Source organism: Orcinus orca, chromosome 14 (genome assembly GCF_937001465.1).
Source record: "Orcinus orca chromosome 14, mOrcOrc1.1, whole genome shotgun sequence".
NCBI lineage: Eukaryota > Metazoa > Chordata > Mammalia > Artiodactyla > Delphinidae > Orcinus > Orcinus orca.
The window spans coordinates 10,536,591-10,551,340 of NC_064572.1; the positions used below are offsets into that span (position 1 = coordinate 10,536,591).

At 43.9% G+C, this 14,750-nt stretch overlaps 1 protein-coding gene across 7 annotated transcripts in view; it reads right to left on the reverse strand.

Moving 5' to 3' along the window:
* PCNX2 (pecanex 2) overlaps window positions 1-14,750 on the reverse strand; it is a 274,063-nt gene that overhangs the window by 220,319 nt on the left and 38,994 nt on the right. For all 7 annotated transcript variants that reach the window (XR_007471226.1, XM_033408945.2, XM_049696787.1 and 4 more), the window contains 2 exons: window positions 14,094-14,187; window positions 930-1,065 (listed from right to left, as the gene is read on the reverse strand). Coding sequence is in view for 6 of the 7 variants with exons in the window: in XM_033408945.2 (XP_033264836.1) it covers window positions 930-1,065; window positions 14,094-14,187 (230 nt within the window). In the remaining variant the exon portion in view is untranslated. The remainder of the gene's footprint in view (window positions 1-929; window positions 1,066-14,093; window positions 14,188-14,750) is intronic.

A 14,750-nucleotide genomic window follows, 5' to 3' on the forward strand; every position in this document is an offset into this window, starting at 1 on the left:
GTAAAGATTCCTATCAAGCATCTTTTGGAAAAATTTGGTTAAGCACTCATGAAAACGTATATAAAACTATTATTTCTTTTTATAGGTGAGAGATTCTCTAGAAGAAATCAAAACATTGTCAGGAGGAAGGTAAACACAGCAATAAAGAAACTTCACACTAACTTGACAGTATCCCATCTATCACCCTCTTCCTTCAATCTATACTTACTGAAATCCATCTTCCTTCAAGGTCTAGCCCAATGTCTCTTCTCCTAAGGAGCCTTCTCCATCCTCATTCTCCGAAAGCCCTGATGGAATCTGGAGCTCTAAATTCATAACTGGTTGTATGTCTTTGCTCCCATGTTATCTTTTCTTTGAATTCTTTGCTCTGTGTCCCACAGAGTCTCATTAAAGGTGTAGTGAATAAGTGAACGGACATCAGTAAGTTATCTCTTAGTAAAACAGTGCAAGGCTTCATCTTTTAAGCCCCTTGATGATCATGTCATTTGCTCCAAGAATAAAGTCTCTCTTCAAGCCAAGATTCTCTTTAAAAAATCTCTGCATGCTTAAAATATAAAGCTATAATAAATTAACAAAAATCCAGATATTTTCCAAACCATGGGGGGAAAAAATGCCATCCTAACCAAGTGAGCTCTCATGGGATTTGTGCCTCCCGGCAACCAAAGATCAATGTAAATGAATTTCTAATGCTTTTGGAAGAGCAATTAAGACAGTAATAATCCCGTTAGCATGAACGGAAGGGTACCTGTTATCTAAGATGTTTCTTTTCACATTTGTTCAGTAGACTACCACAAAGTGATATAGCCACAACCCAGCTGACGTAAAATTCAGGACAAGACTGGGCTAATTCTATTAGGGAATCCAACCTGGAGACGGGTTTCAGGATCCCTGCTTCTGGAACATTCACAAATGGTAATGCTGGGACGTACCCGTGGGGTTTCTGACTGGGTCCTCCGAGCCACCATCAGCAACAGCTGTTGTTGCAAGGCACTGACCACAGGGTCCCCTGAAGAAGGATCTTGACTCTCGGAAGTTGTGGTACTGGACGAGCTGCTCTGTATGTCTCTGAGGATGGGCAAAACAAATGCTTCGGTTACCTGGAAGTACCAGAAGTCATCTACTTATTACATGCAAACACGAGGGCAACAGGGATCCTTAACGCAGGTCACGGGTAAGCCTCTGCCACCTGGCGTGAGCCGTTCAAAGTCAAAAATTACGTGTGCCATGCCACCTTCAGGCAGAAGGGCCATCATCTTGCACACATTCGACGCGGAACTCCAGTTTTATTCAATCATCCAAGACGGTGTGCTTCAGTAGAGATGAGGTCCCTCCCTGGCCTCTGGGGTAAATCCTGGTCATCCCACACCCATCATGGGAACTCCAACCACCCCGGCCAGCCCTGGCACAGGAGCGTAATGCTGTTCTAAGAGGCTGCCGCAGAGCAAAGGGGAGGCAGCTGTGGATAAGGATGCTCGCGAGCAAGTCTTTCTGTTTCTTCTTTTTTTTTCAGTGTTTTTACCTTTAAAAATTTTTTTAATTAATTTATTTTTTATTGAAGTAGAGTTGATTTACAATGTTATGTTAGTTTCAGGTGTACAGCAACGTGATTCAGTTATATTATAGACATATATGTATATGTATATATTCTTTTTCAGATTCTTTTCCCATATAGGTTACTGCAAAATACTGAGTAGAGTTCCCTGTGCTCTACAGTAGGTCCTTGCTGATTATCTATTTCATATATAGTAGTATGTATATGTTACTCCCAAATTTCTAATTTATCCCTCCCCCCATCTTTCCCCTTTGGTAAACATAAGTCTGTTTTCTAAGTCTGTGGGTCTGTTTCTGTTTTGTAAATAAGTTCATTTGTATCATTTTTAGATTCCACATATAAGTGATGTCATATGATATTTGTCTTTCTCTGTCTGACTCACTTCACTTAGTATGATAATCTCTAGGTCCATCCACGCTGCTGCAAATGGCATTATTTCCTTCTTTTCTATAGCTGAGTAATATTCCATTGTATATATGTACCAAATCTTCTTTATCCATTCATCTGTTAATGGACATCCAGGCTGCTTCCATGTCCTGACTATTGTAAATAGAGCTGCAATGAACACTGGGGTGCATGCACCCTTTCGGATTATGGTTTTCTCTGCATATATGCCCAAGAGTGGGATTGCTAGATCATAGGGTAGCTCTATTTTTAGTTTTTTAAGGAACTTCCATACTGTTTTTCCATAATGGCTGTACCAATTTACATTCCCACCAACAGTGTAGGAGGGTTCTACTTCTTAAAAGGTAACAAAAGTAAGAGACCATCTCTCTCCTGACCTTTATACGCTATGTTTATCAAAAACCCTTGGAGCTGCAGCAGCGATACTGCCATCGTGAGGGACAAGCCCGAGGACAGCAGAGCTGAAAGACAGAAGGAAACTAGTTTCTTGATGACCAATCAACCCTGCACTGATCAAGCCTTTGGACTTCCTGTTTCTGAAATAGCACATCTTATTATTGTTTCAAGCATTTTTCTTTTTTCTTTTAATATTTATTTATTTAGTTAGTTGCTCCAGGTCTTAGTTGCAGCACGCGGGCTCCTTAGTTGTGTTGCTGGGCAAGCCACCTCAAGAATGCAGACGTTGCACTAATGTCATCACCTTCCTTCTTTTATTTATTTTTTTATTGAAGTATAGTTGATTCACAGTGTTGTGTTAGTTCCTGATGTACAGCAAAGTGATTCAGTTATACATGATAAACATATTCTTTTTCACATTCTTTTCCAGTACAGTTTATTACAGGATTTTGAATATAGAACCCTGTGCTATATAGTAGGACCTTGCTGTTTATCTGTTTTATATATAGTAGTTTGCATCTGCTAATCCCAAACTCCCACTCCATCCCTCCCCCACCCCCTCTCCCCCTTGGCAACCACAAGTCTGTTCTCTGTGTCTGTGAGTCTGTTTCTGTTTCATACATAGGTTCACTTGTGTCATATTTTAGATTCCACATATAAGTGATATCATATGGTATTTGTCTTTCTCTGTCTTTGACTTACTTCACTTAGTATGATAATCTCTAGGTCCATCCATGTTGCTGCAAACGGCATTATTTTGTTCTTTTTCTTAAGGCTGAGTAGCAATGCCTTCTGATTTCTAATCTCACGTTTCATTACAAAGTTTCTAACAAGTTTTTAGACCCTTCTTTTTCCCAACTCCCTTCTACTGTATTCACAAATATACAAATGCTTATTCTACAGGAACAGTGTTTAAAATACGTCCACTATTCTCACATACGTGCTCACAAACACACAGATTTCTCTACATTTTTGAGACATGATTTATGGCTATTTGATGATACATTCAATAAAGGCCTCCTTCAATAACCGTTCAATAATGGTTTCTAAGTAAAGAACCACTTAGGAAACATCGTACATTAACACCAGGGTTTGAGAAATGAGTCAGGTGGGATAAGCACATGGATTTTGAAAACTTAAAAATCCTATCCTTCCATTATTTGTATGGTTGTTCCATAAAGAGTGCTTTTGCTTCCTGACCATACTAGTGGTGTAATGTGTGTCACTAAGAGAGAAAAAAAGTTAGATTTATAAAGACAGTGTTCATTCAAGCTTTTGTACTTTGTACAGAAACCTCTGAGGACTGTAATTCTGTCATTTCATAGCTAAATACAATAGGATCGAAAACATCTTGTTAATACAAATTTAGAGAAACCTAAAACTCAGCAAATGCCAGAACTTCACTAAAACCAAAAGACTGATCTGACTTCACTGTAGGTAATGCAGGTGGTGACTATAAATAGGCAGGAGCAGTATGGAAATGGGAGAAAATCTAGACAGTGTACAGCGCCCTCTATTGCCAACTGAAATAAACTAAGAACAGACTACTGTGGAAGGTGTAGCAAAGTTATTTCAGAGCAACCTTCCTCCTGCCAGGGCCTCCTGGCAGGAAAAATGGTCCAAAAGGAAGTGTCAATACAGATGAATTTTTTGCATGTTTGTTTTTGTTTTGTTTTGGTTTGGTTTTTGCGGTACGTGGGTCTCTCACTGTTGTGGCCTCTCCCGCTGCGGAGCACAGGCTCCGGACGCGCAGGCCCAGCGGCCATGGCTCACGGGCCCAGCCGCTCCGCGGCATGTGGGATCTTCCCGGACCGGGGCACGAACCCGCGTCCCCTGCATCGGCAGGTGGACTCTCAACCACTGTGCCACCAGAGAAGTCCCAGAAAGATTCTTTTCTGAGCTTTATGACTGGTATGTCCTCACCAGAAAACCTGTCTTGTCATGTGTATATGGGCTTCCTATTTGGCCAGGAGGAGACGTGTAACGCTCCTTCCAGAGGATAAAGAGATTTATCTTCTTCGTGTGGCATAGTTTTCTGGGGTCCTAATGTTGAAGTTGTAATCCACGGGCGCCAGCTTGTCCACTCAGGAACCAAAGAGGCTATGATGTCACAAAAATTACTCAGTGGACAGAGCTCTTCCTATACCTACCCTCTAAGAATTCCCGCCCATTTTCCTTTTCTTGTATCTCTCTCAGACTATCTGCTACTTATTCTCCTGAGAGAATAGTAGTTATTCTATGGGCTGTGAGCTCAAGGATCATCCAGAAAGTCTCTGTTGGGGGGAGGGATACATTAGGAGTTTGGGAGTAACAGATACACACTACTGTATATAAAACAGATAAGCAGGGCTTCCCTGGTGGCGCAGTGGTTGAGAGTCCGCCTGCCGATGCAGGGGACGTGGGTTCATGCCCCGGTCCGGGAAGATCCCACATGCCGCGGAGCGGCTGGGCCCGTGAGCCATGGCCGCTGAGCCTGCGCGTCCGGAGCCTGTGCTGCGCAATGGGAGAGGCCACAACAGTGAGAGGCCCGCATGCCACAAAAAAAAAAACACCACAGATAAGCAACAAGGACCTACCACATAGCACAGGGAACTCTACTCAATATTTTATAATAACCTATATGGGAAAAGAATCTGGAAAAGATATATATGTATAACTGAATCACTTTGCTGTCCACCTGAAATGAGCACAACCTTGTAAATCAACCATACTTCAATTAAAAAAAAAATCTCAAAAAATAGTCTCTGTTTCACTAACTTAAGGCTGGAGATTTCCCCCCATATTAATAAATACAATGTGAAAGTGCTAAGTTTCAAGAGACATTTCTTCCTCTAAAATAGCGATGGAAATGGAAATATTCCAACCCTGTAGTAATCACACTCTGACTACAACAGAGCAGCAGTTGCACATCTGGCCTTGGTTTTCTTGCTCTCTGGTTTATCTCTGGACAACTAGTTTGGTTCAGAGCTAGAGCAGAGATAAATTTATTTAAATGAGATCGAATCCAGAGCAACAGCAGAAATAGTGATTAATGGTGGAAACTACAAAAAGAGCAGCCACTAGAAGGAAATAAAGATGGACCAGGGGCCAGAATGGTGCACTTTCTTATGGACAGAGCTGGGTCTCAAAGTCACAGTGACCCCATTGTGCTACACTGCTCTCCCCAGGTCTTCACTCATCTAAGCTTTTGTAAGCAACAAATAACTGAAATGCATGTGCTGCTGCGTTTTCCCATTGATGTGGAAAGAAATCCTTGAAATTCTTCATCTTCCCCGATCTCAAAACTTACAATCCACCCTCCCGAGGAAGAGGGCCTCTCTTTTTCTGCCTGTCCTTCCTGGTTTCCCAGGCTTACTCGGGGGCCATGGAAACAAGCCACCCAGAGGAGCAAGCCTAGAGATGAAAGTCCAGCCATGTGTTCAATATGTGGGATATTTAAATAAAGCAGCACTGTTTTGGAAACTATAACCTGTTATTTAGAATTTGAACAGGGATTCTTGTTTTAAAGCCTGCAAGCAATTCTTCTTTTATAGGACAGCAAGATTCGTCTGTGCCTTTGAGAAAAAGGGAACACCAGCCTGGGAGCTTGTGAGGGCCTCCAGCACGGGATCTGACTGCCATCATGTGGCAGCCAGGGCTGTGACCACAGGGACAGAATCCCACCATGCGGCAGGCCTCTTCCCAGGGATTCAGAGAACGTGCCTCGGAGAACAGAAGTCTTTCTAGAGTCAACCTCATAAACTCTCCATCCTTATGACTCTGTGCCTGGATGAAAGTTTAATCTCTCTAGTGTGTCTAAGAAAACAAAGCAGGACTACAGTGAAAGGATCTGATAGTAACAACTGGAAAACAAGGGAGAGGACACAGGCATATAGACAGCAGGAACTCTGCAGAGGCACATCCCTGCATGGTCACCTGCTTTTTTCCAGATACTTCCACCTCTATGTGGGTGATCAAAGGCACCAAGAATCCCCGGAAGTTTTTTAATTAACTCAGTAACACACAACTCTATCATGCAAATCAACAGAGTGAGACAGTTACATACATATTCTCAAATATTTATCATTGGAGTTGACGTTTTCAACTCATGCTTGAACGGTACACAGAACTGGGCATATCTGATATTGGGAGAATTCACAACATTTTATATTTTGCACACCTAACTGACTAACATCCATGCCCCACGTTCTGGCTGAACTAATGCAAACCAGGAATCACTACTTCTTCTGACTAACGTTAAGAAGAAGGTCTAAGAGAGGTGATTATTTTTTACAATTTTCTGCCTGCTTACCTTCTTTGAGATCCAGGTACACACGTAAGCACAGTGGCTTTAAAGGGCTTTCCTGAGAGCTGATCCCAGTAAGTAACAGAGGCTTTACTGAGACCAGGGTCAGAGAGGCTACTAATAATAATGTCAACAAAAATGTCAGAACTCTGAGAAGGCCATAAAGATTAAGTACACCTCAGTCCACCTCTGGAATATAGTACCTAATGGGTTTAGAGGTTAGAGTAGCTTTCAAAAATAAGCCTAATGTATAACCATAACAATATCTGTTTCGATATGTGCTATAACGATTCATAAACAAATAGAAGCCCAAAATAAGTGAATCCAGACAAATAAGTAGATGATTACCCATGTAATCTACTCTACTTTTTAAATAGAAACAATTGAGGTACAAAAATCCCCCAATAAAAACCCTGTAAACTAAACTTGCTCCGGAATGAGTCTTTCCATTCAGTAGCCTACCAAACCTATTTTATGAGGAACAGATACTCAAAATGAATATAAATACTATGTCTCTCCATAGGATTTCACTGGACAGCAGACAATATGCATTTAAAAAAAATTTTTATGTGCATCTTCATGAGATTGCTTATGACACTAGAAAAGGTTTTCTAACACTAAAGCATGGTTATATATCTTTTACGAGAGAAAGCTCTTCTATGTTACTTGGAAGAATTTATAGACGACAGACATGTAAATCGTTGCTGAACAAAGAACAGAAACTATCAAGCTTTCATTGCAAGACCTCCAGGGGAAATAACAAAAGTCCACTCTGCAGTGAACCCTTCAGACACAAAACGCACTTCAACTTCTAGGCAGCTTCACCTTCAACCTCCTAGGCAGACGGCCTACTTCAACTTTGATTTTCTAGGTAGATGAGCTCATCGTAGGCTCTGAGCTGCTGAATCAGTCCTGTGTCCTGGGTAATGAATTTATCCTCCGAAATTTTTTTAAGTAGCAATTCTACATTCTGCAACTCAAGCCGTAATTCCCTTATTCTAGTTTCTGAGGAAAGCAGAACTAGATGAGATAGTGTTACCAAAGGTACCTGCTTTCTGGACAGTTATTGTACAACCGGAAAATACTGCCTATATTTCTTCAGCAGTCAATGAGAAATGTATTGGTTCCCACAATGACAGAGAGGCCAAGGAGGGAAATTCGTTTCCTCTCCTGGTTTCGTCCAGGAATCCCCAAAGAGACATGGAAGTTACACTGCAAACCATTCCCTATTCATACTTGGGAGTTAGGGATATAAAACTGTCACACGGCAACTGGGCTTAACAATGGCGAAGAGGAATGGCGTTCTTGCCAATAGTAAGAATCAGTGGTTTAATGGCTAGTTAGGGGCAATCCTAGCCACTGAAGTCGCCTCAGAGGGAAAAGGCTGCTTTTCTAATATCTTCCATGGCCGAAGGGCTTAGAAACTGCCCCAACTAGGAATCCTTCCAAGTTCAAAATCAAAGTTTATGTTTACTACAGTAGGAGAACTCTAAATGTCATGGCATTAAAAGCCAGAAATAAAATAGTAAACTACCTACTGTAAAACTGCCACAGAGGCCAAAATGTTCTAACACAACAGGCCGACAAGGAGAATACAAAGTACTGAACCACCTTAAATTCTCGTAAAGTGACTCATAAAAGCGCTAGAGGAAAGGCTTCCCTTGGCCTTTTGCTCTTTTGCTGTATAAAGTCAGGGCGAACTTCAGCCACTGTCCTACTGCTTCTGTTTGGAGACAGTTTAACAATAGCTAACATCTTCTCAGTGCCCCCTATGAGGGGTACTGTGCTAAGCGCCGCGTATACTATTACATTTCGCTTTCAAAGCCGCCCACTGAACTTATTACTAGTATTATTTCCATCTACGCATTAGAAAACCGGTGCTTAAGATGGTTAAGTAAACCTGCTCAACGTCAAACCGAAAGTTACTCTTCGTGCAGGAACGGGAACCTGGGCCAGTCCAACGCGAAAGCTCAAGTTCACGCCACAGGACACGACCCCTCTGATGTCAGGGAAGTGTGGACCCCAATGTCAGCTTTTCCATCACAGTTGCCTCCCATGTGGACAGAGAGAATTGTTTCCTCCTCATTGAATGGAACACGGGACTGGAGAACCTAATTGAAGACTCAACCTTGATTTCTACGGTGAGGGGCTAAAAAAGTCATTTTGCGGGGGTTTCCTCCCATTTTTAAAAGGAGAAGATAACATTCTGTGTTCAAATATGTAGAGCAGGCAAACTGCTATTGCTTCTGGCTCTTCCCCTCCAACAGCCGCAAGGTGAGAGCGTTATCTGTGGATGTCCTTTTGATAATCCCACCTTCACTGGGTTGTTTCTCTCTGCAAAGAGGTCCTATTACTCCTGTGGCAAGTAGAACAAAGCGTGAGTGCCCTCACGGACCGCCTCTGCCCCTCCTGTCTGCCTCTTACCTGCTATCCCTAAATGCCCGGCTCACGTCTGCTGTCCAGAACTCAGATCGGACCGCCTTTGTCATCTCCAACGATTAACTTGATTCAATGCACTATTCACTGAACATCTACCTACAGAGGGCTAAGTGAGGGCTATCAAGGCCCCCTAGCCATGACCACTTTTCTTTAGAAAAGAACAGTCTGGAAGAAGAGCTGGGAGTGTCCTGCATCTGGGAGAATGTGGTAAGCACTCCTCTGATGACAGCATGGAGGGATGGATTTATTGCCAGGGTAGGGGCAAGGGAAAGACAGATAAAAGAGGCAGATGGTAATGTGTGCTTTGAAGGAAGAGAACTCCAGAAGGTAGATGTGAGTGGAGAAGGGCGTTCTAGGCAAAGAAGGGCAGACACCAGGAAGAGGAAGGGCTGAAGGTCGGTTCCACGGGCCTCAGGGGGAGGAGAGGTGAGGCAGGGGCTGCGAAGGGGGCCTGGAGGAGCAGGGGGGCCGCATAAGGGCACCCCGAGATCGCATGTGTTAGCAAGGGGGCTGCTCCACCCTGGTCTCAGAGTACCAGGTGAGGGCCCGGGCTTAGGGAGCCCACAGGCCGCGGCCAGCCACAAACATGCCATCTGTGGCCTGTGGCATTTCAAAAAAAATTAAAATCGACAACATTAAACAAAATAGATTTTTACAGATACATGGGCATTTCTAGCTCCTTGTGGAAAGACCTGGAAAATCTGCTCACCCAGGCCTCCCAAGCTGGCATAAGCACCCTGAAGATAAGAAGCAGCAGCCCTCTGAGGGCAGGACAAATACCCTCCAAAGGACTCAGCACCCAACACCCCTAGCATTCAACCCTGGGCCCACTTCACCTGACTGGGCGCCAGGGAACTGAGGCTGCAGCCCCTGCTGGGGGGACAGTGCAGGGGGTGGGATTTAAGTGTCCCCTGTTCACTTACTCAGGTACTGAGGTTGGGCCTGTTTCTTCATCAGTCTTAGTTTCCTTTTCTGTCAAATGGAGTGAATATCACCTACCTCTGTTTTGTCGGGTGGATGAAAGGGGTAATTTAACAGTTAGCACAGTGCTTAGTGCAAAATACATCTTTTGTAAGCAATGGCTGCTGCCACCATAACTATGACAGGAAAACACTTCCTTCAGGGCCAGGAACTGCCAGGACGTTGCTTCCCACAGAAAGGCGCACTGGAACGCAGGTGTAAGGTGTTGAGTGCCCTGGCCCTTCCACGTTACAAATTCCTGACCCGCTGTCACTGCACTCGATCAGCTGTGTGCTGCTCTGATGTGCCTTTACCTCCAGCATTAAAGAAACAGATGGGGCTTCCCTGGTGGCCCAGTGGTTAAGAATCCGCCTGCCAATGCAGGGGACACAGGTTCGAGCCCAGGTCCGGGAAGATCCCACATGCCGTGGAGCAACTAAGCCCCTGCGCCACAACTACTGAGCCTGCGCTCTAGAGCCCGTGAGCCACAACTACTGAGCCCACGAGCCACAACTACTGAAGCCTGCGTGCCTAGAGCCCGTGCTCCACAACAAGACAAGCCACTGCAATAAGGAGCCCATGCACCGCAACAAAGAGTAGGCCCCGCTCGCCGCAACTAGAGAAAGCCTGCACATGGCAACAAAGACCCAATGCAGCCAAAAATAAAATAAAATTAAAAAAAAAAAGTAACAGATGACACACGCACACAGGTATGTTAATGCAGGGATTAATATATTCAAATTCAACCACCTCGCTTGCTGTCATCCTATTTTAGCACAAGTTTTCTTTCATACAACCAATTCGAAAATACCCAAACCGTCACTACAACACGCGCTCCCATGGAAGCCAAGGCTTACTACAAATCCAAAGAAATTAGCCTCCCGTGCATGGGTGGCATGGCTTTCAACATCTCTGAGTCTGGTGGAGTGTGAGGCTGTTGGAATATCTACCATAAGCCTGTCAGACAGCAGCTGAAATCCAGAAGATCATCTGACTCTACAGAGGACTGAGCCATTTTTTCTGAGCATGAATTAAACAGATGGCGTCCCCGTAAGTGCTTTTCCAGAACCGCCCCGGGAACAGCTTCAACGCTGTAATTTTGCTAAGTGAAGTGACTCGAGTTTTGTGCTCGAGCATCAAACAGGAAGCACCGTACATCTCCTATGACCAAATGGGCCACTGAAAGGCCACGGTACTCCAGAACAAAGTCCCCTCGAAAGGACTAACTTATTTCAAAGAGTAATAGAACAGAGGACATGTATATTCTCAAGTAATAGTCTAGACATATAATAGCAGACGGGTATATTATTTTTTTATCTTGAGGCACAAGAAAGAGATGTGCGTGGCTATGGGCCATTCTTTCCTAGAACTCTTAACGTCAATGCCCTGTCAAACTACCTTGGGGAAAGAGCAGGGAGTCAGGCACTTAGAACTTAGCATGCGGTGCTGGTGGGCCAAGACCCTGTCCATCGGAACGTTCACATACAAGAAATGTAAGAGACAGACAGGGACATTTATAAAGGAAAGCTGCTTTTATAAAATTTGATCGTTATTCTCTTTAAAGAAGCACAGTCATTAATTCAATTGTCATTTAACCAGAAGGAGGGCCCCAGGTGTCATCTGCCGATGTTTGTCGCCCGGCATCCATCCACCCAACTCCAAATTTCCCACTGAAGAGCTGCCCCCATGCATTCTCAGAGGGAACCTGTCCAGCTCTGTGTATGAACACAGACGCCAGCCAAGTACGTGCCTTGGTAATCGGGCTCAGGGTTCCAGGTGGTCCAATCAGAACGAAGGAGATACAGAGTGAGACTTAAATTGGGGTTTATGGGAAAGAAGCATCTTATCCCCAGTGGACATGAGTGAGAGAAGACGTAAGTGGGGCTGCTGCAGACATCTTTTGACTGTCAGGGTGAACTGCTTGAGAGTGATGTCAAAACAGAGCAACGGGAGGGGTGACAGAGAAAGAGAAAGCCATCTACCCAAGACGTCTCCGTTACCTGGCCTCCAAATTCCCATTTCGGTGAAGCCTGTTGGACTTGGATTTCTCTCATGTGTAACAGAGAGGGTCTAACTGTTCTAGGTACATGAAGAGGCAGATCTAGGGACGTAATGGCATGCTGGGACTCCTCTAAGCCACAGGGCTTGACAGGAAAACTCAGCCCAAACACATTCGGTGTCGTCCAGCAGTGCCCAAACCTACCCTGGGCAACAGCTCTTTCACCAGAGTGAATGCACCGCGGCAAAGCCAAGCCCAGGCAGGTCTCGAAATGGAGGGCAAGTTAAACAAAAAAGAGCTCTAACGTGGGAAAGAAATGCAGAGGAAACCAAAGAAAGCAGAGTTGGAGGAAAACTAATAGAGAGCAATTAAGGGGAGAAAGTGAGTCAATGGTGTCTCTTGGTGAGGCACGGTCTAAGGAAGCGGGACTTATTGAAAACCCTACAGGCACTCTCTTTCATTCTTATCTGCACACTGTGTATTTTTCGTTTTTTAAGCCTCTGGATATGTGGTCTTATTCTAACTGGCAAAAGCAGTTCAAGTATTTTCCTCGGGGAAAAGTGTAGTCCATTTATCTGGGAAAATAAACATGAAAAAGCCATGTAAATTTATTTGGGGATAAAATAGGAGGCGTGTTTTTGTTCCAAATTTAGTTTAAAAACACTACAGCTTTCGGCTGAGGATTGTAGAATAACAGGACAGTTTTTCAAGCTGTGCTCTCATGTCATTATTTTGTCTGAAGAAAGTTGCCACCTTAGATGACTGAACTCATCAAACCACTGTAACAAAATGTCTCAGAGGCTGGAACTAAGATGGGGGTGGCAGCCTGCTCTCTCCTCTTGGGTCTCCGTTGGCATGAGTGCTTTGCATGCTTTCTGGCTGGAGAAGGAGAATTTCGTTGTGTCTGTTTTGATTGGAACTTGGGTACCTGAGGGAGACAGAGGAAGAGTGGAAGGCATGTGGGTGATGGAGGCGGTGCCTGACTGATTCTGGACCCGAGCAGGCTGCTTCAGGGTTAGCGCCCAGGTGGGGTGGTGAGGCCAGGAGAGCTATCACCTAGCGCACCTATCAGGTCTACCATGACGGCTGACACCAGCTTCCCGAGAAGGTGAGAAGCAGCCGGGGTGACCAGAGGACACCCTAAAAGGTTGCCACATGCCAGAATCCCACCTGGAGGCCAGATTGCAGGGGCAAGAACAGACTTTGTTCTAGGCACACTGGAACAGGCATACCTGGTAAGGAAACTCTGACCTTAGGAAGGAACACTGCACCCCAGAATCTGGAAGTAGGGTTCCTGTAACTCCCTCGAGTTACACGCCTCCCTTCTCCAGGTGTGAAGCCTAAGGCATCCCTGTGACATGACACAAGTCTTCCACACATCCTCAAATAGGTGTACACCTCTAGAGAAATGTACATGAAAAGTCTCCTCCCTTACTCAGAGCAAGCCACTGAGGCACGGCCCTGTGGGTTATCCTCAAAGAATCTTGAAGTCCAGGATGAAGGATGAATTCGGTCCACCAATGATAAGATTTAGAGCTTGCCCAACGCCACCATGAATCCACGTACGTTCTGGATACGCAAGCGAATTCAACATCAACTTAATTAACGTGATCAGGAAAGTTACTCAACACACGCTAAAGGAGAAGAGAAAGGATGTTTAGATCATCTATCTACAAAAGAGCTTGTCGGCGCAGACGAGAACTAACCACATCTCTAGTCCGTTCCTTGAGAAGAGTTTAATAACGTGTTCTTGAGCTGCATCACCACCTTTCCTATAATTGTTTGCACAGGTCTCCCCTCTATTTATGCCTACGTGTTATATTCATTTTTGGAAGTAGCTACTATGAAAGTGGTTTTGTTTATTTTCAATTATTCTACAATATCTGATTTTCTTTTTCTTTCACGTGAAACCCACATGCTTTGCCGCCTACAGACGGATTATCACCTTCATTCTACACCAGGATCTTCACTTCATTTACACTCAGAGTCAGTTGCGTGTAAGTTGCTGGGGGCAGCAACGCGACACCTTCCCCAACGTGAGAACAAGCCCCACTTACCCAGCGTGAGAGAAGCCGTCATAATTTGATGGCTGATGCTGGAAAGGGTCTTCTTTCTGATTTCCAGACTTTAAGTAACAGGATTTAATTTCCCCTGCAAAATTTCGGCAAAGAAGATTACACAGTTATTCGTATATGATCATTTCCGCGTATACTTTTTCCAAGTTAGAGAGAACCCATTTTGGACTATTTTAATGATAATTGTTGGTAGACTAGGTCCATTCTTTGTATTTCTCCATAGAATGTGTAACTTAGCTAAGAAAATCGTGACGTACCTCTCTGATAATATGCTTAGACAAGTTTGACTCAGTTACTTACTTTTCATTGAAGTACAGTTGATTCACAGTGTTGTGTTAGTTTCAGGTGTACAGCAAAGGGAATCAGTTATATATATATATATATATATATATATATATATATATATATACACATTCTTTTTCAGATTCTTTTCCATTATAGCTTATTACAAGATATTGAATATAGTTCCCTGTGCTATACAGTAGGTCCTTGTTGTCTATCTATTTTATGTATAATAGTGTGAATCTGTTAATCCCAAACTCCCAATTTATCCCTCCCCGCTTTTCCACTTTGGTAACCATAAGTTTGTTTTCTATGTCTGTGAGTTTGTTTCTGTTCATTTGTGCCATTTTTTAAGAT